This window comes from Columba livia, chromosome 18 (genome assembly GCF_036013475.1).
Source record: "Columba livia isolate bColLiv1 breed racing homer chromosome 18, bColLiv1.pat.W.v2, whole genome shotgun sequence".
NCBI lineage: Eukaryota > Metazoa > Chordata > Aves > Columbiformes > Columbidae > Columba > Columba livia.
Window position 1 is genome coordinate 3,990,786 of NC_088619.1, and position 21,577 is coordinate 4,012,362.

General features: G+C 51.2%; 1 protein-coding gene across 4 annotated transcripts; it reads right to left on the reverse strand.

Annotated features, from left to right (window-relative positions):
* Window positions 1-615: 615 nt before the first annotated feature.
* Window positions 616-17,664, reverse strand: ELAC2 (elaC ribonuclease Z 2). Of its 4 annotated transcripts, none has more exons than XM_005513923.3 (24): window positions 17,306-17,664; window positions 17,183-17,233; window positions 17,023-17,093; window positions 15,759-15,823; window positions 15,080-15,137; window positions 14,531-14,599; window positions 13,853-14,008; window positions 13,299-13,357; window positions 12,527-12,585; window positions 12,376-12,448; window positions 11,311-11,423; window positions 9,852-9,950; window positions 9,499-9,637; window positions 9,337-9,422; window positions 7,803-7,912; window positions 6,903-6,999; window positions 6,350-6,488; window positions 5,059-5,097; window positions 4,784-4,893; window positions 3,704-3,803; window positions 3,503-3,623; window positions 3,239-3,317; window positions 2,059-2,203; window positions 616-1,480 (listed from the first exon to the last, which is right to left on the reverse strand). In XM_005513923.3, the coding sequence occupies exons 1-24, from the start codon at window positions 17,647-17,649 to the stop codon at window positions 1,238-1,240; spliced, it is 2,625 nt and encodes an 874-aa protein (XP_005513980.2). In that variant the 5' UTR covers window positions 17,650-17,664; the 3' UTR covers window positions 616-1,237. The 4 variants fall into 4 exon arrangements, with proteins under 4 accessions (XP_005513980.2, XP_064890595.1, XP_064890597.1 ...); XM_065034523.1 differs by having other exon boundaries at window positions 3,704-3,821; XM_065034525.1 differs by lacking the exon at window positions 13,853-14,008.
* Between the last annotated feature and the right edge of the window lie 3,913 nt (window positions 17,665-21,577).

Below are 21,577 nucleotides of genomic sequence, written 5' to 3' on the forward strand. Positions count from 1 at the left end.
TTGAGAACAAGTCAGTCAGAGAAATCACAGAATCACAGACTGCCTGCGGCCAAGGGACCTCTGCAGATCCCCCGGTCCAACCCCTGCTCACGCAGGGTCACAGAGCAGATCACACAGCTGGGTCCAGGGGCTTTGAATGTCTCAGAGAAGGAGACTCCACACCCGCTCTGGGCAGCCTGGGCCAGGCTCTGGCACCTCCCAGCAAACAAGTTTCTGCTCCTGTTCAGATGGAGCCTCCTGTGTCTCAGTCTGTGCCCGTTGCCCCTCACCCCGGCATTGGGCACCACTGAACAGAGTCTCTCTGCCTTTCCTCGCCAGCAAGATGCTCCAGGCCCCTCAGCATCTTTGTAGCCCTATTTCCTATCACCTTACTTTTCCACCACCTTAAAATAAAACTGGGATGGGACCCGACTTTTTTCCCTCTCTGGAGGTAGCAGGCAAATACGATTTTGCTGGCACAAAACTGCCAGGACACCCCAAAACTCCAGCATCGAGGTGAGATCTTGGTTTTTACCCCAACGCTGTCAATCGAACAGCCAATCGAGGTCACTCTCTGGAACAGTTCAGGTGTTAGTTTTGTCTTCATTTGCAGGCTACAGAAAACAAACTCTCCTGTACAATCTTGAGTAGTTTATTTGTATTTTGTATTCTAAACAAAGGTTTTGGAAAACTCAACTTAAGAAAAAAAAAAAAAAAAGCTGAGAAAACCTAAATAAAATGGGAACACAGCAGCATTCGCATCCCTAATTAAACCTAAAATTTAATTGGGTCCCGTTTTATTGTGATGTTTCCTCCTATGATACCTGAAATCAGAAGGTGTCCCCTAGGTATCCACTGATACCTAGTGACGTTCCCCTTAACACAGAGACCTGCCCACTTTATTCTCGTAAAGCCACAGCTCCTCAGGGGCTTCTTGTAACTCATCTCTTGCAAATGTCACAGCTGTTGCTGGTACATTATCAGTAGCTTGTAGCATAAAACCGAAAATTAAAACAGCTCAGAGAGAAGAACTTTTGGCTAAAAGAAAAACGACAGATGGACCGGTAAGACCAAAGGACAAGGACTGTGCGAGCAGGCGGCGCTGCCACAAGGACTCGCGCTTGGCAGCTTCAGCCCGCGGACATCAGCCGACCAGCAAGCCAAGCCCAGCGCTCAGGCCAGCCCTCTTCCACCGTGCCCGCGGCACCGCGTGTTCCCCTGGCCTGCAGAGACCAGAGCATTCCCAGCCCCAGTGCTTTCAGTTCACTGTTTTCAGCTTCTTGTTGGATAGCTCCTGCTGGTTCTTGGTTTGTTTCCGTTTCTGGCACGGCGCTTCCTTGTTCTCGGCAGCAGCCAGTTTGTCCAGGACTATAGCGGTCTCCTTCAGAAGCCGCATCTCACGTTTTTCCTTCCGCTCTTCCATTTCTACTATGTCATCCGCAAACAAAGCCTTCAGAGGTGGGATCAGCTTCGGGATGGTTGGAAAGTCACCAAAACGCACCTAAAATACATCAAGTACAGGAGCATCTGCAGAAAACTTGCTTTTTATTCCCCTTCCTCTCCCATGTTCTGTCTGTTGGGTGCCTGGGCACCATCTCTGCCTCCGGGCAGCCCCCAGCACAGAGGAGCCCTGGCCTGACTGACAATGTTCAGCTGCACTGACACCAGTGTGCAGGTCACCATTTCAACCCTACCAATCCCATATGCCAAATTATTTATGTTTTCTTCCCAGTGATGTGGACCCTGTATGAGTTTTCATTGATCGCTGAGCTATTCTCACTGTGACGACCGTGTTCAATCCACTGGCAGCAGCTTTTGACTCCTAGATATCTTTAGAAAAAGCCAATAAAGCAGCACAACAGCTGGGAAGGGTGTGGGATGGCAGCAAAATTCGGTTTTCTGCCAGGAGGAGCTGAACCTCCCAGGTCCCTCAGCCGCTCCCATCACACTTGTCCTCCTTCCCCAGCTCCATTCCCTTCCCTCAACTCACTCCAGCACCTCAAGGGCTTTCTTGGTGTGAGGGGCCCAAAAGCAACACTGAAACCTTTCCCATAGCCTGGCTCAAAGCTCCCAACTTACCCTCATGTGATCGAATGCAATTCCGACCTTCTCACTGAAGTCTTCGCTGAACAGCGGGATCTTGGCGTATCTCTGACTGAAGTGATTGAGCATGATGAACTGAGCATTCATCTTCATCCCGGTCTGAATTGCCTGGGAGGTTGTGCTGCAAAAGGAACAGGAACAGGGCACCACGTACCCTGGTCACACACTCTGGCCAGGGCTGCCCTCCAGCGGGGCAGCGCAGGCTGCTCTGTGTCATAGAATCACAGAACAGTTTGGGTTGGAGGGACCTTCCCAGCTCCCCCAGTGCCCCCCTGCCATGAGCAGGGACATCTTCACCAGCTCAGGTTGCTCAGAGCCCCGTCCAGCCTGGCCTGGGATGTCTCCAGGGATGGTTCATCCACCACCTCTCTGGCCAACCTGGGCCAGGCTCTCACCACCCTCAGGGACAACAATTTCTTCCTCATATCCAGCCTGAATCTCCTCTCTTCTAGCATCCCAGGTCACATCACACCATCAGCCACCACCGGATCCTACCGAACACCTGCTGAGCACAAGGTGTCCCTGCTCTTTGCAGGCAGGCCCAGGCACCTCTTCCTCTGGCAGCCTGCGCTGACGGCAAGTCTCTGACTTCTAAGCAACTCTGAGCACAGGAAAGCAGCTGTAATTACCTAGAGTTCTGCATTTAAGAGCTCCACAAACTGGGGACAAGGGCTTATTCAAAGTCTTGTCCCAGGGATGCCAGCAAGTCCACCTCTCTTGCACTAAAACTCACAGGTAATTTCAAGAAGCTGCTCGCAGGTCTCGCCACCTTTGCCAGGGGCAGCACTCAGCACCACCAGCTGCGGCGCTGCCTTTGAATTGCACGGTCAGCTGCACGGCTAAGATGACACATCTACCTCCTGAGCTCAGTCCTAAAATTTAATCAAGTGGAGGGGCTGTCCTTTGGCCTAGCCTATTTGTAGAGTTACTACCGTCTACTTAAAAGCTTCCTCCATTTCTCTTTGGGGATATTCAGAGGAACTGTGAGCGTTACAGAGCTGGTGCAACAACTGACACACCAGTTTTAGTGCTGAAGAGCTCTATGCACACCAGAACCATCCACAGGACCTGGGCCCTTCACCACCAGCTCCAAGGACAAAACCCAGCTCAGCATCTTTGCCTTCCTAAGAGTGACAGACAGCAGCACACACCCCACCTGTGCGTCTTCTCTATAGCTTCTTCTTCCATGCCATCTTCCAACGTTGCTTCATGGATCAGCAGCGATGCATTTTTACCTGTGTAAATAATCATATCTTTGACCTTCAGGTGAATATCGACTCATTCAACTGCTGACATAAACTCTCCTTGCCCCCCTTAATGTTGAAGGCATCGCACCAAGGGTTTGGGGGCCCCTGCTGTGGGTACTACCAGTTCAAGACTTTACTCCAAGAAATTCCTCAAGCAGAGGTTTGTCACCTACCCATTTCTACTAAAGCCATGCAGGGCATCGTGTCACCAGAATAGACTACCTTCCAGCCAGATTTGTGTAGCACTGAACATGCAAAAGCATTTTTACAGTGCTGGACTTCACAAGTCTGAAACTGAACAAGGACACAAGTGTTAGAGCCCAGGGTCCCTCCTGCCCCACGCAGCACCTGACCCCCCCAGCTCGGGAACTTACCTCAGCCAGGTCATAGCTCTCTAACAGAGAACTGACAAACCCTTTGGCTTTAGGTCTGATGTTCTCACAGCCCTTCACTAGAGACTGGGAAGGAATCATTCTGTGAGGGAAGAGAGAACTAAGGACAGGCACAAAGTAAAACCTGATCTTATCTTTAATCGGCCTACTTCTTCTCAGTTCAATGCCTTACAAATAAGACATTTTTGTGCACCCACCTGTTTTTCCCCTTGTTTTCACTATCCAGTGCCTGAGTAACTCATCTAATCACTTCTTCCCCACTGTCAAGTAATCTGTCTTCCAGGACTCTTTTTTCACTTGCCCTACTCCCCTTTCCTACGGAAAAGGAAAACCTGCACATAAGCCTCTATTTAGCACAACTAAGTAACAAACCTTATTCTCCTCTTTGCAACATAATTCTACACACAGTGGAAGGAGTCAGTCACCTCCAATGAAGGGGTGGGGGGAATGGGTGACAGTAGTTTGCCTTGAATAAGGACTCAGCGAGGACATTCATAGAATCACAGAATGGCTTAGTATGGAAGGGACCTCCAAACCTCATCCAGTGCCCCCCCTGCCATGAGCAGGGACATCTTCATCAGCTCAGGTTGCTCAGAGCCCCGTCCAGCCTGGCCTGGGATGTCTCCAGGGATGGTTCATCCACCACCTCTCTGGCCAACCTGGGCCAGGCTCTCACCACCCTCAGGGGCAGCTGTCACGGAGGCACCTTGCATTCTGCCACAGCAGCGATTTCTTCCTCATGTCCAGCCTGAAACTCCCTCCTTTAGTTTAAAACCATCACCCATTGTCCTGTCACAATAGGCCCTGCTGAAAAGTATGTCCTCATCTTTCTTACAAACCCCTTTTAAGTGTGGAAAGGCCGCAATAAGGTCTCCCCAGAGCTTCTCTTCTCCAGCTGAACCCCCCAGCTCTCTCAGCCTGTCCCCCAGCAGAGCTGTTCCAGCCTCGGGTCATTCCTGTGGCTCCTCTGGCCCCTCTCCAGCAGGTCCATGTGTGTCCTGTACTGAGGACCCAGAGCTGGGCCCTCACCAGATTTCTCCACATACCACACAGAACACTCACTTGATGTCTCCAAGAATCTCTTCACAGTGGTTGTGGTATTCGTGTAGCCAGGGCATGATCTGTTCAGGTGCTACCAGAAACAGAGGGCTGAAAGCCTGGCCAAGGGCTGCCTGGAAATCAAAGGCAGGGAGGAAAAAAAGAGAAGAGAAAAAAAATCAGATCAAATCAAAGAGGAGAAATAAGTAGGGAAATGATGGTGTTTTCCACTACTCAGAAGTTCCCCTCCCCTCATTCCAAAGCAAGTTCAGGAGCAGTGAAACAACAATGCTACTTACAAAAGCTCTCCGCCTCTCCATCAGGATGTTCAACAACCCCTGCAAAGGGAATAAAGCAGACAGCAAGCTGTAGTCAGAAATACCCAGGCAGAAGTGGCAACAGTGCTACTGCAGTTCAGCAAGCTGCAGTTTTTGGAAAACCAATAGCCAGAAATATACAATTACGGCTTTTCCAACAACTGCAACTTGTTGAGCTGCTCTAACACTGTCACTGCTTGTACCCCCAAGCAGGTGGCCAGCAACCCTCAACACAAGTGCCTCAGCCCTTCCCGGTGCTGCTGTGTCTGCTCCAAAAAGAGGGAAGAGCAGAAAATCTCCACCCAACATGTCAGACCTGGTGCGGTTTCCATACACAAGACAGCAGAGCAGCAAACAGCCACCCTGACCAGGCCCAGTCTGGAACAGACCAACAGTGTCCCTGGCAGCCAAGGGCCACTCGTGTCCTGGTGCATCCGGCACAGCACGGCCAGCTGAGCAGGGAGGGGATTGTCCCGCTCTGCTCTGTAGCAGCCTCACCTGCAGCATTCACTGTGTGCAGGGCTGGGGACACAGGAGAAAAAGGAGATAAAGCTGCTGGAGAGTGTCCAGAGGAGGGACATGAACTTGATGCAGGGTTTGGAGGGGAAGCTGTATGAGGAGCAGCTGAAGTCCCTGTGTTTGTTGAGCCTGAGCAGAGCAGACTGAGGGCAGAGCTCATGGGCTGCAGGTTCCTCAGCAGGAGCAGGAGGGGCAGGGCTGAGCTCTGCTCTGTGACAGTGACAGAGCCCAGGGAATGGCAGAAGATGTGCCAGGGAGGGTCAGTGGGACATGAGGAAAAGGTTCTTCACCCAGAGGTGCTGGACACTGAACAGGCTCCCCAGGGAGGTGTCACGGCCCCAGCCTGACAGTGTTCAAGAAGAGACTGGACAACGTCCTCAGACACACGGTGTGACCTGTGGGGTGTCCTGTGCAGGGACAGGAGTTGGACTCCATGATCCTTGTGGGGCCCTTCCAGCTCAGGACATTCTGTGATTGAACTGGTCCTTCTGTGCCTATTTATTGGAAAGAGCTGAAGGAAGCTGGGTTGGACACTGCTGAATAATTACAACTCTGGATGATCTTGTCAAGTGTGCAGGGAACCCCTAACAGGAAGGGAGAGGGGATTAGAAACACAGAGCGATTCAGTAGTGCCTGGGGAATGCAGCCCTAACAGCAGGACAGCTTACGGTCATCAGCTGCATCTACACCTGAATCCCAAACAGCATAGCGTGCGTACACAGAAACCCTTCTCCATGCGACATGCTCAACCTACCGAATGATGGTCGGTGTGCATGTGAGACACAAACACAGCTGCTATGTTACACAGCACTTGGTCAACTTGCTCTCCATAGTGGCGACAGAGCTGTCCAAACGTTCCTTCTCCACAGTCCAAGAGCAGGGACTGAGTAGAGCTGGCAAGACAAGTGACAAAGACATTTAGCAGCCACGGGATGAGCTCCGACCAGGGCCCACTCAGGAGGGGGGGATCTTTTGTGTTAGAAGGAATAGAGTTCTCAGTGCTCTTCGCCTATAAATGCTACTCCAGACCTAACAGCCGAGGCTTTAGAGACACTGTTTTGTCTGAATAGCTCATTCCGATCTGTGCCGATGCTGAACACACCCTTGGACAGGCAGTAAAATGAATTGTTTGGTTTTACAGGTGGCTCTCAAGTCTTCCCCAACTAGAGAGAGACTGAAGTCCTACAGACTCCACAACAGGGGCAACTCTCCCCGTGGCACCAACACATTGGGCAAAACAGCCCTTGGGCAACACGCTCCTGAGATACTGAGCCTCTCCAAGCAGAATGCACAACACTGGGATTTACCTGGTATTTACCAGCGTGGAACTGACATTTCGGATTTTCATTGGAATTGCAGATCCTGTTCCCAAGAACACAATTTCAGGATAAGCACTCACATTTCCTAGAGAAAACAAGAATGTGTAAGTAACTTACCCACATACTGCACAGTCAGACAACATTTAGCTCAAAGGCCTAGTACCTCCAGAGTCTACATGTCCAGCACATTTGGTTTTGCCTCCATCAGCCTCTGACTTTCCTACAGCAGGAAGGTTTATGAGGGAAGACAGAACAAGCATCACCAAGAAAACATACTACAAGGCATCTGCCACGGTTTATTGTCACCCTGCAACTAAATGGTGACAACTGCATATCCAAAGGTGGGCAAACAAGGACTCTACTCATTGCCCAGGACAGAACTGACAGTTCAAGAGGGATCTGACTCCTGTTCTACAGGGTCCTGACTCTCCCCAGAACCAGGATCCAGACAGCAAGTGCAGTATCATTCCACAGAAGCCCCAGTACCAACAGGACAACTGAAATTTAGAGGAGAGTGCCCCACTGGAGCTGGTCCTAGAACAAAACTTCTCCCAGACACAGGCACTCCCCCTGTGGCTGCTGTGACAGCATCCAACAGGAGCAGAGCTCTGGTCAGCTCAGAGGAAAAAAAAAACAACCACACAGGTGCTTTGTCTCTAATTTTCCCCAACAGCACTCAATCCCCAAACCTAGAAGCTTTAGAAAACAAGAAATGCGGTTTAGAAAACCAATGGAAACGTGCTAACTTGGTTTGCACTACGCCTGTCCTGTGCACAGATCCCGGAGGACTTAGGAGCACCTTTCAGGCAGCCGGAAAACTGCACGTCCACAGCTGTGTCTGGGCTCTGAAGAAGTGGGTCACCAAGCTCTCACGTGGCTGATCCTCACCTGGCGCAGCAGACAGGCTCTCTTTGCACTCCTTCACGCGAGTCTGGAAGTTGGGGAGATCCAAGGCTTCACTCACAAACGCGTTGTGATCGCAGACAGTCACAGCATCTCTGAAAGAACAGGCCAGGCATCAGGAAGGGGCAGTGTAGGAACTGAAAAGGCAGCACTTCTCAGGGCAAAGAGCCAAATTACTGCACCAAAACAGCCTGACAAAGGGCTGGGGGAAGATACATCCACGGGCACAGTGTGTGCCAAAAAGGCCTGGTTGAGCTGAGCCACGCCACAGAAATAATCTAGAGAAGCTCCCAGAACAACCCTGTGCTCTCCTGCGCTGTCTGAGCCAGAGAGCTGCCAGACACCAGAGGGCACTGCGAGGCAACACAGAAACTCCCAGAACAGCAGCAACCACCCCAAAGGGCTCCAGGCACCATCCAAAAGCACAAGTGACCTGTGTCCCGGTCCTACATCTGAGCACGTGCATGACTACAGGCCTTCAGATGCCTTCAGCAGAGAAACTTAAACTCTTCTTGGCATCTGGGTCCTCCTCTTCTGCTCAAGAGCCAGAAACCTGAGCCATGGCAGCTGGTGTCCCCTTGTACCACATGGTCCCCTGCCCTTAAGATAGTCACTGAGCAGCTTCACCTACTTGCCCACAAAGCAAGCAGCAGTGGAGAAGTCTGCAAGTGTTTAACCTCCTGAGACTTTCAGCTATGATACTATTTGAAGATCCAGAAGGATCATCAGACTTTCACCAGGCTCTCCAGAAAGTCTCTCTGCCACAGCCACAGTTGGGTGCACAGTGAACGAGGTCAAAGCCCAGGACAGGGCAGCACATGAGGCTTGCTGTGGTTTAACCCCCCTGCTCAGTTGGGATCAGCTGTCCTGGCTGTGTCTCCCCGCAGCTTTTTGTGCACTCCCAGCTTACTTGCTGACAGGGTGGTGTGAGAGGCCGAAAAGGCCTTGGGTCTGTATAAGAACTGCTCAGTAATGACTAAAACATCCCTGTATTATCAGCACAAATCCAAAACATAGCCCCTGGTAGCTACTATGAAGAAAATTAACTATCCCAGCCAAAAGCAGCGCAAGGCTACGAGAGTGAGGGACACAAACAGCATTCGAAACCACTGGCCAGCCCATCAAATCATTTGGATGGAAGACACCCTTCAATATCGAGTCCAACCATAACCTAACTGCAGTACTACCCCATGTCCCTGAGGACCTCATCTATGTGCCTTTCAAACCCCTCCAGGGACAGTGACTCCACCACTGCCCTGGGCAGCCTGTTCCAATGCTTGATAACCCTCTCAGTGAAAAACTTTTTCCTAATATCCAATCTGATGTTTTCAGTGGTTCACGCAGCCATGTCCTACACCTCATCTGAGACTTTCAGGTACAGGGACTCACCCCCCAAGACACAGTTGACAGCTTGGCAGCTATGCCACCATAGCCATAGGATGCCAACAAACTGTCCTAACAGTGAAACACTGCTTCAAGCCAACACCCAAAAACTGGTAAGTCAAAGATTCCCACCGACCTCTGCCACTCCTGCTGTGGTCTGAAGTGGTATTTCAAGAGGCACTCTCCTCGCACAATGGGTACGCTACACACAGCCTCTTCTTCCTACAGAGAGAAGTGACATTAAACAAGCGCTTTGCTTGGGAGCACGAGGTACACAGGTAAGCAGGGCCTGGCCTACCTTGCTCTGGTAGGTGGTGAGCAGAGGGAAGATCTCTGGGTGGATGAGGTTCAGCTGAGTTTGGATCTTGTAGCTGCGTGGGTTGTGCACTGCAGAGGAATTCTCATTGAGAACCATGTGCTGAGTTCCAGGTCCAAATCTGTAAGAGGACAATAAAATGCAAAACAGCTTCAGCCCCATGTGAGAATTGGACATATGCACGCAGCTGAGCCATTACCTAATATCTCACCTGAGCCAGGAGAGCCCTGCTGCCACCCAACAGCTATTTTTACTCTAGGGAAAAACAACTGTACCATAAGAACACACTGCTGCCCAATACCGACTTGAAACCAAGTAGTGAGATCATCACATACCTTTCCAGCCATTGCTGGTAGCGGCTGTCTCGCAGCACCGACTCTGGAGTCATGTGAATAACCAAAGCCACCTGGTTCTCAGGATGTCCCTCCTGGTACCTAGGTACATTCCAGAACAGAGACAACATCGGCACTTCAGCCCTTCATCACCTTGGTTTCCCCACCCCACTACCAGAGATGTCCCCTCAAAGCAGGCAGAGCACAGAGAGAATCATAGAGTCAGACTGTCCTAACCTGGAGGGGACCTCCAAGGATCATGGAGTCCAGCTCCTGTCCCTGCAATGACAACCCCACAGGTCACACTGTGTGTCTGAGGACGTTGTCCAGTCTCTCCTTGAACACTGTCAGGTTGGGGCCGTGACACCTCCCTGGGGAGCCTGTTCAGTGTCCAGCACCTCTGGGTGAAGAACCTTTTCCTCATGTCCCACTGACCCTCCCTGGCACATCTTCTGCCATTCCCTGGGGTCTGTCACTGTCACAGAGAAGAGCTCACCCTGCCCCTCCTGCTCCTGATGAGGAACCTGCAGCCCATGAGCTCTGCCCTCAGTCTGCTCTGCTCCAGGCTGAAGAAACCCAGGGACTTCAGCTGCTCCTCACAGTTTCCCCTCCAAACCCTTCACCAACCTCATGTCCCTCCTCTGGACACTCTCCAGTAGCTTTATCTCCTTTTTCTCCTGTGTCCCCAGCCCTGCACACAGTGAATGATCCAGATGAGCTGCTACAGAGCAGAGCAAGACAATCCTGTCCCTGCTCAGCTGGCCATGCTCTGCTGGATGCACCAGGACACGGGTCCCTCTTGGCTGCCAGAGACACTGTTGGCTCACGTTCAACTTGGCATTGACCCGGACCCCCAGATCCCCCTCCATGGAGCTGCTCTCCAGCATCTCATTCCCCCGGTCTGCCTGTACAGCCAGCATTGCCGTGTCCCAGGTACAAAATCCAGCACTTGCCCTTGTTGAACTTCATGTGGTTGGTATGATCTGGACAGCGCAGCCCAGCTTCAGGCTCCACGTTGTAGGAGGCACAAGGCTCCACGAGGGTCAAACTTGCAATTTGCTGACACCTCCACTGCCCCACCCAGGGAAGTTTCAGACACCTAACATCCTTCTGCACAAGCCCTACAAAGACACTACGTGCAGTCCAGGCTTCCACCGCGCAGGGAAGCGACAGCCTCCGCATTGCTCCCCAGCAAGGCAGCAGTGCATGTTTCTGCCTCCGGAGGCCCCTGAGGGAAGACAGGCCTGGTGCAGTCCCAGGTCCTGCACAGGCCTTGCTGAGAAGGCTCAAAATGCCCCACCAGTCCTTTCTTGCATCTTCAGCTCCTTAACCATGCCAAGAAGCTCACCCATCAGTCACAGGAGCAGACACATCTAGAACCAAACAAGAACTGAACTTCTCTTTGGCAAAGCTCAGCACAGATGTCTTCCCCCAAACGCTCCAGGTCACCCAGCCCCGCTACCTTCGGAAGGTCTCATTTTCGCAGACGGCGTCCACAAAACCCTCGTGAGGACACTCCAGCACAATGAACACGGGGCCAGGATCAGTAGGAGTGCACAGATCTTCGGGAAAGAGCTGCAGGCAGATACACAAAGATCACAGCAGTGAAGCTACACACACAGCCCTTCTTGCATCGTCACGCCCCGCTCCTTGGGCAGCTGTTCTGTCAGCCAGGCCTGCACGCAGCTCCGAGCAGCTCCCTCAGTGCTCAGCAAACCCAGCCAGCACACTCCTGTTCCCTTTCTGCTCTCATTCCTTGCTGTGTAACAAGAAATGCCAACCCTAGACTCAGCCCAAACCACAAGCTAATGCAAGAAAGGGAATTTTAGCAGCTTCTAGGTTCCTGCAACACATTCAGATGGTAGCAAGAGTGTGCTTAAAAAAAAAGGTTTGTGAAATTCTTATGACACAAAGATCTACCCCTCAGGTCAGTATCTTCACTTACAGATCACCTGGGACACAGTCAGAGCCAGCTCTGCCTCATTTCAGACTCATGTTTGAGAGATTAAGACCCTGCACACAGGAACCACTGAATTCCTTTTGGTCTAAGAGGAGCAAACAGAGCAAGGAGGGAACGATAGCTACACAGACACTCCAACTCCAGATTCAAAACACACAGGGATTAACTTCACTAGTTCACTACTAGAACTGAATCAGCTTTGGGGACGGGAGATGAAGCAGCTCTGACAAATCGCAGACGTACAGCCACACTCACAAATCACCACATTTCAGAGTGAACTTCCCTAATGACAGGAGCCACTACCAGCAACAACTTGGGGCTGGAGCCAGTCACCAACTAACATCAGCCACTCAAAGCTCAAAAATAGCAAAACCCATGCCAGCCTCTTAGCAGGGATGAGAGGGAACAACTGTCATCCACCCCTGCCTCAAGAATGTGTGTTAAAAAATAAAAACATGTCCCAGTGCTTACTGATAGGCAAAAAATTCTGCAGAAAGATTGTCACCCGGAACCCAGCAAAGGAGGGAGAACGGCAAAGCCGCAGCAGGAAGCACAGATACATCTTACCTCTCTGCCTTCAAAAGTGATGCTCTCCCCATTTTTGAGAGCTGTAATTATGGGAAGGATGGCTGGAGTTCCCCTGGAAACAAGGCCATAGAAATATTTACCTTGCCAACATCAAGTTGCCCCGTGCCCCAGGCTGGGGTTCTGTACTCACACTGGCAGGCCCATCTCCTGCGCTTTAGCTGCTAGGAATTTTCCCTTCTTTGGGTGAATCTGAAAAGAGTTCAATAAAACAGAATTATCAGGCAAATACAAAAAGGCCAGGAAACAAGATCCATGCACTTCCAGTTTAAGTGTTTCCTCATGAGCCAAGGGTTTGGGTTTGTTTTCTTTTCAGCTCCACAGACACTGCTCTAGTTCATCCCCAAAAAGCTTTTACTAGAACTTCTGCTTTCCAGGATCACACTGCTGCTTCGTGGTCCCTCTTTCAGCTGAGTAAGCAGGACAGACTTCCCTGTTTGAGTGTGTTAAGCAAGAACAGAACCTGTACACTCTCAACTGGCTACTCTATAAAGAACTCTTCTGAAAAAATGTTTCTAGTTTTTACACATTCCTACTCATATTACAGTTACTGTGGTCTTTAAAGTTATTTTGTGATTCTGCTCTCCAAAGTCCTGCTTGAAAATGCTGTCTCTAATTAAATCCATTTAGCGAGATGAAACGTGCTAATGACACGAGGAAGCATTTCTGCAGCGAGAGGGTGGTCAAACACTGGAACAGGTTTCCTGGAGAGGTGGTTGATGCCCCAAGCCTCTCAGTGTTAAGCAAGAGGCATTTGGACAACGCCCTTAATAACATGTTATAACTTTTAGTCAGCCCTGAAGTTGTTGGGCAGTTGGACTAGATGATTATTGCAGGTCCCTTTCAAGTGAAATACTCTATTCTATATTCTACATTGATTTAGAGATCTTCATGTCCAAGCTTACTTTGCACAGGAAAGCCATCACCACATCAGGATGCCTGCTCGCACACTGCTCTTTATCACCTGTAAAAGAAAGCAAACTACTCAGAATCACCACGGACCATCATTTTTCTTACAGCAAAAACATGTCAATGTTTGGTAAAGCATTAACAGGAACAACATCATCCAGACAGCTTGGAGCCCAGCAGCAGAATGTTACAAGCATCTCAGGCCAGAGAGCCCACGGTTTCTCCTATGAGGAAACAAACTAAAGCTCAAGAGTGAAAAACAATCAACCCAAATGTCCACCTGTAATTACATTACAAAGGCTGGAGCACCCACTCCAGCCAGGGGCAAACTGCTACAGGGACTAATCACACCCCAAGTGGGAATCATGTCCTATTTCTAGGCCTTATCAGTTCTGTGTCAACTTCCAAAGTACCAGAACTCATTCTGTTCCATGTAACACTTCAGCTGAGCTTCTCTGCAGACCTTGCGTCCAGAGAGCAAACAGCTCGCGAGACAAATGCATATGCTTAATTCATTAATGTCAAAAAGGTAATAACTTTTTTTTCCCACCTGTTTTCTTTGGGCTTTCTCTTTCCTTGCCCTTCTCCAAGTTTTGCTGGGCAGCTCCTGGGGATCCAGGCCCTGTGTCCCCTTTAGGGCTATTACCACCTTGGGTTGATGCTCCAGGACTCTGAGGCAACACACTTTTAGCAGCTAGTGGTTTTCCTGTCCCAAACCCAATCAAACCAGACAAAGATCACTCACTCAAAAGGGACAGATAAGAAAAGTGTGAGCAGCATTCACTCCTCTCTGACAGTCATGTTTAAACTGCACCAGAACACAGAGCTCTTCCCCCAAGTCTGACTTGTACCTGTGTACTCTGATCACTTATTTCAGAAGCCACCCAGCATCCCACTCCTCCAGATTCTCTCAAAACTGGTAAACCCTGTGAAGCCCATGCCTGCACTCAAGGCATCACAGTTTCCAGCAGTAAGGAAACTCAGTTGGCTAAGAAAGCCAAATCCAGCGATGTCTCACATCATTCTATAGACCCACATCTAAAGGAACAAACCAAGGCCCTGACTCAGCAGGTTTTGTGTCTTTCAAAGAGATTCTTCTCCTGAGAAAAACATGCAAATGAATAAACCTCACCATACTCAGGCTTTCAAACAGAGGTCGCTCCTTTAAGCGCCTTAAGCAGGGTTACTGAACAAGCGTTTCTCTCTGACTGCAGCATCACATGCTCACCCGTAAGAGGTATTTGGTGGACTGTCATCGTCTCATCCTTATACTCAGGCTCTGTGTGCAACTGCACAGCTGGAGAGAGATCAGAAACCAGCATTAACAAGTTCATAAAAAACTCTATGAAAGTGTAAATCATGAAAATAACTTTCTTCTTGAATAAAACCTGCTGAATGCCACCCTTCCCTTTCTCCACCCAACCGCAAAGATCAGTGGATAATTAAAGTTCTTAAAATCCCATCATCCACAAAAAGCAGTTCAAGACACCACAGTAAGCAAGTTCACAGGCAGACTCTGGAAGCAAATTGCCTTTAGAGTCCTTCAAAACAGCCATGTCTCCTACTCAGACTGGCCACTGCCTACCAGAAACAGACCTGGAAACACTTTTTCTTCCAGACAGTTCTTGTGATGGATTTGAACAACGTATCAGATCAAAACAAATGTTTAAAACTTTCGTTGAGGCATTTATTGTGGTACCGTTCCACACAACTTGTTTCCAGGTGAAACAAAAAGTAGTTACAAGTTCATATAGCTACACCTCACCAACCTACATACCTAAATCCATCCTTTTTAGAGGCCCAGGAAAGAGTCGAATCGCTTTCAGGTAGTTTTGCTGGAAAAGAGAGAGTGTATCAGGAGGCTGCGCTCAAGCAGCACAATCACAAGCACCAGTCAGGAGTTACAGTAAAGGCTCAATGCGCAGAACAACAAAAACTGGGCAGCAGAGGATCCGGCAGAACACGCCAGGCAGGGGTCCCACAACCTGTGAGCATTACTCATTTAGAAAGAGAAATAAAGAACCGCTCTCCCCATCCCTTCCATCCATGTAATTAGTCAGCAGATATCGCAAGGAAATTAAACAGTGCTGAGGATTCGAAATTTTCAGCCTAGACTTCAGGCAAGGATCACATTAAGCAGGAGATCAGAGACCAAGTTTCTATTAAAAGAAAATAGGGAGGGAGCAGAGAGGAAAACAAAGGATGCCCTTTCCCTAAAACACGAGTTGCCAGAATATGAGCTGACAAGACACTTTTAAGGAGCAGAAGTGTGTAACTGAAGAGATTTGCTTTTTAAAGCCAGCCCATCTGGCAGAACCTTCGGCCTGGCATTGACTCCAACCAGCATTTTACACCTGTCTGATGACTCACCCTTTGAAACCAGCTCCCCCTATTCCAAGGGAAGCTTTTAACATTTGCAGGGTTCGCTCTCCCATCTGCAAGCTTCCCTGACTTACCAGCTTTGGTGGCCCCAGGAAAACACAACTTTGAAGCCCTATGGCCTTTAATGTGAGAATCATACCTAAAAGAAAGCAAAGAAACAGCTTTAGCGCAGCCCAGCTAGCTGCTGCTGGGTCACACAATGAAGATCCGTGTCAGCACCCAGGAGCGCTGGGGCTCCCCGTGATGCCCGAGCTCAATTTTGCTTCAGCTTTGTGGTCATTTTAATGAGTCACCTCCACAGATAGAAAAACTACTGACAAATCTTGACAGCCACAATTTGGAGCAAGCTACCTGAAGACGTTGTTGATCTTCTCCTTTCTTGGAGATTTCCAGAGTTTTAGTGGGCAACATCCTGAGCGATCTGTCCTAATCTCACCCTACTCTGAGGATGGGGTGGACCAGAAACGTTTGCAGGTCCCTTTGACCTCAAACTACACAGAACAACAGACTGGTGGGGGCTGAAGGGACCTCTGCAGATCCCCCGGTCCAACCCCTGCTCACGCAGGGTCACAGAGCAGATCACACAGCTGGGTCCAGGGGGTTTGAATGTCTCAGAGAAGGAGACTCCACACCCGCTCTGGGCAGCCTGGGCCAGGCTCTGGCACCTCCCAGCAAACAAGTTTCTGCTCCTGTTCACATGGAGCCTCCTGTGTCTCAGTCTGTGCCCATTGCCCCTCACCCTGGCGTTGGGCACCACTGAACAGAGTCTGGTCCATGCTCTGACACCCACCCTGAGATATTGATCCCATTGATCAGATCCCTCTCAGCTTCTCTTCTCCAGCTCAACAGCACCAGCTCTCTCAGCATTTTTTCACAAGAAAGATGCTCCAGAGCCCTCAGCATCTTTGTGTCCCTCCACTGGACTCTCTCCAGTAATTCCTTGTCCTTCTTAAACCAGGGAGCCCAGAACCGGACACATACCTGCAGATGCAGCCTCACCAGGGCAGAGTCAAACGGGGCTGATTCATGACCAAGCTCCCTGCTGGCATTGCCACACTAGTAATGCCTCTTACTCCAGCAGATTTTGGGATGACAAATCCACACACGATGAGGAGACAGCGCCTCATCCCCCACGTGTTCGCACGCGCTGCCACAGACACCACGCTGCAGCTGGCGGCACCGCACGGCCCCACGGGCAAGGCAGCACTGCTCCTCATGCACCGCGCCCCAGGCAGCTCACCAAGCGACCACCCCTGGCCCAGACAGACCCCGCCTGCGGCCGGACCTGCCGAGAGCACCCAGCCCCAGGCTGCCCGGGGCACCCGCCCCCACACTCACCTGGCAGCCCCCCAACGTTGGCCCAGGCCACCCGGCTGAGGAAGATGCTGTCCAGGTGGGAGATCTTCAGCCTGAGGGGTGAGACGGGGCGTGTGGGGGTGAGCAGGGCCCGACACAGCCCCGCGGAGCTGCCCCGGGCGGCCCCCGCCACCCCGCTTACTTGTGCTCCTGCATGGCTCGCTGGGTGCCCTCGCCGCAGTTGAACAGGTACCTGAGAGGAAGGCGGGTCAGGGCCCGGACGGGGCTCCCCGTGCCCAGCCCCGCCGGGCGGCTCCGCACTCACCGGTTGAACTCGGAGAACACGTAGACGGCGGCGCCCGCGTCGCGGCTCCCGGCGGCCACCACCTGCACGTACACGGTGTTGGGCCCCGCCAGGCCCGTGCCCGCGCTCCGCCGCCGCTCGCGGGCCCACACATGCCGTGGCATGTCCTTGGGCCGCCGGGCCGGACCCCGCGGAGCGGAGCCCTCGGCCATGGCGCGGCCCGACAGGGCCCGACCCGCCAGCGCCCGCCACGCCGGCCCGAGCGGCAGCGTCCGCGCCACGGCCCACATCCACGAGCGTGACCCCGCCCCCGAGCTGCCAGCCACCAATAGGCGCGCAGCGCCTTCAACGGAGCCCCTCGCCATGTGACGCGGTCGAACCAATGAGAAGCGAGAAGCCCGTCCAGCCGTCCCGCCCCTAATGCGCCGCGCCTGGGCCCGGCACGGCCACCGTCCTCTTTCACGTGACTGGGCTTACCCAATCGGAGCTTCCCTGCGTGCAGTCAGCCGAGGGGTGGCGCTCAGCGGCGCTTCGCGGGTGCCTGGCAACGCGGGGGCCCGGCAGTCCCCGGCCTCGGGACCCCCGCTTTCCCGGCCTCACCCGGGCCCTCCCGCGGGGCCGCTGCAGCCCCAGGGCCGTGGCGGGTCCGCAGGGCAGCGCCGGGGCCCGGCCTGACCCCGGTGCAGCTCCTACCGCGGCCGGGATGCAGCCAGCGCCTGCGGGGCAGCCCGTGGGTGAGGGGGCCGGGTGGAGCCCGGCGGGTCCTGAGGGCTTTCCGAGGAGGAGGCCATCCAGAGCATGTCCGGAGCTGCCGGCCCGGTGGAAGGAGAGGCTCTTCCCCGTGGGTATGGGGAGGTGCTGAGGCAAGTACCCGCAGGGCTGCTCAGCCGCTTTCCCTGGAGGCTGTCAGGACCAGGCTGGATAAAGCCCTGAGGACGCTGCTTTGACCTCGGAGCTGACCCAGCGGTGAGCAGCAGGCTGGAAATCCCCAGGTCCCTCCAGACGCAGGTTACCCTGTGATGCTCCAGTCTCCTCCTCACCATTTCCCCATTGCTCACAGCTCTGTTATAGTCAAATATGACTCAAAGAAATTTAGAATAGCTTTGATTAAAGATAAATGAGCAAAACAGCGCTGGGCGGCCGGGGAGTCACTGCTGCACCCAAAGGCACGCAAATCGGTTACAGAAAAAAAGTGTTTCTATACGGTCTGTGAGTACACGCCCCCAATCTTCTTTCTGATTGGTTGCTATGCTGTCAATCAGTCTTCCCCACACAGCAAAGCACATTCCCCCCCCCCCATAAGCACACAGCATCTTTCCCGCCAAAACTTGCAAAAACAGAATGTGTAAACCATAGTGACAGAACATGGCGGTTTAACGTTTACACAACTCAGTGAATCGTCAACTACTAACATATTCTTCGTTTGATTAGCAAATTTACTTTAGTTATGCAATCTATAACAGCTCCTCTGCCATATGAGCCATGTTCAGGTCCTGTTTACAAATACTAGACAATCCGGGCCACAGATCTGCTTATTTTTGAGCCCTCTGAGTTCTCTCGGGCTTTCTGTTTGCTTCAAAAAGAACCACTAAATTTTACTGTAACCAGAGTATTCCAACGTAAACAATCCTAATCATCAATATCCCTTTTCTCCCCTACTTCCAAAGGCAAACCTTATCTTTCTCTGTGCTTTGCTTTCCAAACACTGTCTCCCTTTATTCTTAGTGCCAATGCTCTTCCCTTTCTTGTCCAGTGATCCAAGCAAGCACTTGGTGTGGGGACCTGTCCAGCCCTCCAGATCTAGCCCTGGCTCTTTACAGCTGTTCTCTCAGTCTTTCTTCAAATCTATAACTCACTGTCTCTCCTTCTTTTGACTCGCATCTCTTCACACAGCAGCTCAAATTACCAAGGTATATTTCCCTGGTTTACCACACTCCTGGATGAAATAAGTGGTTTGTTCCTTTGAAAGGCAAACTCTTTGTTCACGCACGTTTTACACGTTACAGTCCGCAGCCTAAGGCTCAGTCGTAGCGCTTGGCTTTGCTCCCTGTAGCCACATAGGAAGGGAAACATCAATTCAGATCTTAAGTTGCTTCCCAGTAAAAGTTGAACTTTCCTAAAGGTGAGTGCTCTCTCTGTGCATTCCTGCCCCACTGCTGCATCATTTCATCCCTGTGTCAATGATTTTCAGCTCAGATGAACAACTAGAAAGTATGAAGATACCTTTTTTTTGTGCTTAATGCCCTTTTTTTTACACCTGCAGGAGCACAAAAGCTTTTACAGGGCTCTGACCAGCTGGCATGGCGTTTCTAGCCAATGTTGCTTTAGTTGATGTAATAACTAAGGTCGTGTGTGGTATTTCTCATCAAATGAATCCTGGCAATTTTGTCCAACCCTGCTGGCTTGGTTTTGCCTGCACTGGCCAGTATTTAGAGCTGTGACCTCACTAGAAGTGACAAAACCGCCTGTAATATCTCAACAGTCTTGTGAAGATTTCATGGGAAGTAAATAAAAACCTGAATGTGATCTAAGGTGCACACTAATGAAAGCGCACGACTGTCCTTTGCTGCTTCAGCTGCAACGTCGTCTGGGCAGCTCACATACTGGGGAAGGAATTTCAAAGACTGGTTCATGATTCAGGAGGAATCGTCTTTTATTTTACAGTTCCGGCCCTTGTTTTGGGTGAGAGTGGTCCTAGCCTAAGAGCTGTGTTGGCAGAGAAGTAGGGACATCCCAGAGTTTAGTCCCTGCAGTACTTATGAAGTGGGTGATTCATGCTTCTTGCCAACTGAATTCTTGCTGTGATTCAGATTTCCTATCTTTTGTCTGACAGACAGGGTGCTTGACTAAGCTGGGGAAGAGCTTGGGTTCAGATTTTCAGCATGACCTTGTAAGAGTTTGGAATAGTTCTCTCTCTCAGAAATTCCGGTTGGTAAAGCTTTGCTTCCCAAAAATCATCTGGAGGATCGGTTGTGGGATGCTGGTGCACGTGTTGGGTCCACAGAGGGGCAGGGCTGAGCTCTTCTCTCTGTGACAGTGACAGAACCCAGGGAATGGCAGAAGATGTGCCACCACGAAGCTGTGACACTGCAGCAGGCTGCTCGTGGCTGCCCAGAGGTGGAGATGTCACCCTGTGACAGGAGCCACAGGGAGGTGCGGGTGCTGTTGGCAGTTTGTGTCTGGGGCTCAGCACGTGTGTCCTCTGTGCTGAACCAGGAGCGTGATCAGGTCCTAGGCTTTGCTTTTATGGTGCTTCAAGGCCTGGCCCGGCACAGGGGAGGATTCTTTGTAGGTCACAATTGAAAATGATGGTCAGGAGCATCACATCAGCAGCCTAATGGGCTTCGCTGAAGGGCACGGTGTTACCTCGGGCATTGGTACCCCCAGAGCAGGCTGTCCCTGACCAGCTTGGGGCAGGCACACTCCGGCCTGCCCTGTCAGCACCTCAGAGGCAAGTCCAGCTCATGTAAACTGCAAAAATCAAATTGCAGACGGACTAGTGTCTGAAATATCGTGCTCCAGCTGAAAGCCTGGCCAGGGTGATCTGCTCCACAGCTGAGTGGGTCTGACACTCAGCCTTTCCACACCTAAAAGGGGCCGATAAGAAAGATGGGGACAGACTTTTCAGCAGGGCCTGTTGTGATAGGACAAGGGGTGATGGTTTTAAACTAAAGGAGGGAGATTCAGGCTGGACATGAGGAAGAAACTGTTGGCCCTGAGGGTGGTGAGAGCCTGGCCCAGGTTGGCCAGAGAGGTGGTGGCTGAACCATCCCTGGAGACATCCCAGGCCAGGCTGGACGGGGCTCTGAGCAACCTGAGCTGGTGAAGATGTCAGGGGGGGCACTGGGTGATTTTTAAGGTTCCTTCAACCCAAATTATTCTACGATTATACTCTATAAGTGTGAAGTTCTGTATTGATTGAAGGATTATTCTTGACTTTTTAGATGTTTATTTTTGCCTGTTGTAATCAATTTTATTTAAAATCACTGGATGGGCTGTGAAGGTCCCTCCAACCCAAACTTTTCTGCGATTCTATGATTATATGATCCTCTGTGCTTTTCCAATGCCCTTGCCCTCACCATCATGGACAAGAACCTTGCCTGCAAGGCATTTGCAAAGCAGAAGCATCCTCAGTGCTCTGTGATCTGTGCTACCCAACTGTGTGCCATGTTCACATCTTGCATGCACAGACACAGCAGAAAGGTCAGCGTGCCTCATGCAGGTCTTACTAAAATGAAGATTGAGAAGCAACTTGATTATTCACATGTTCACCTTCAAAGAAAGACAAGCCTA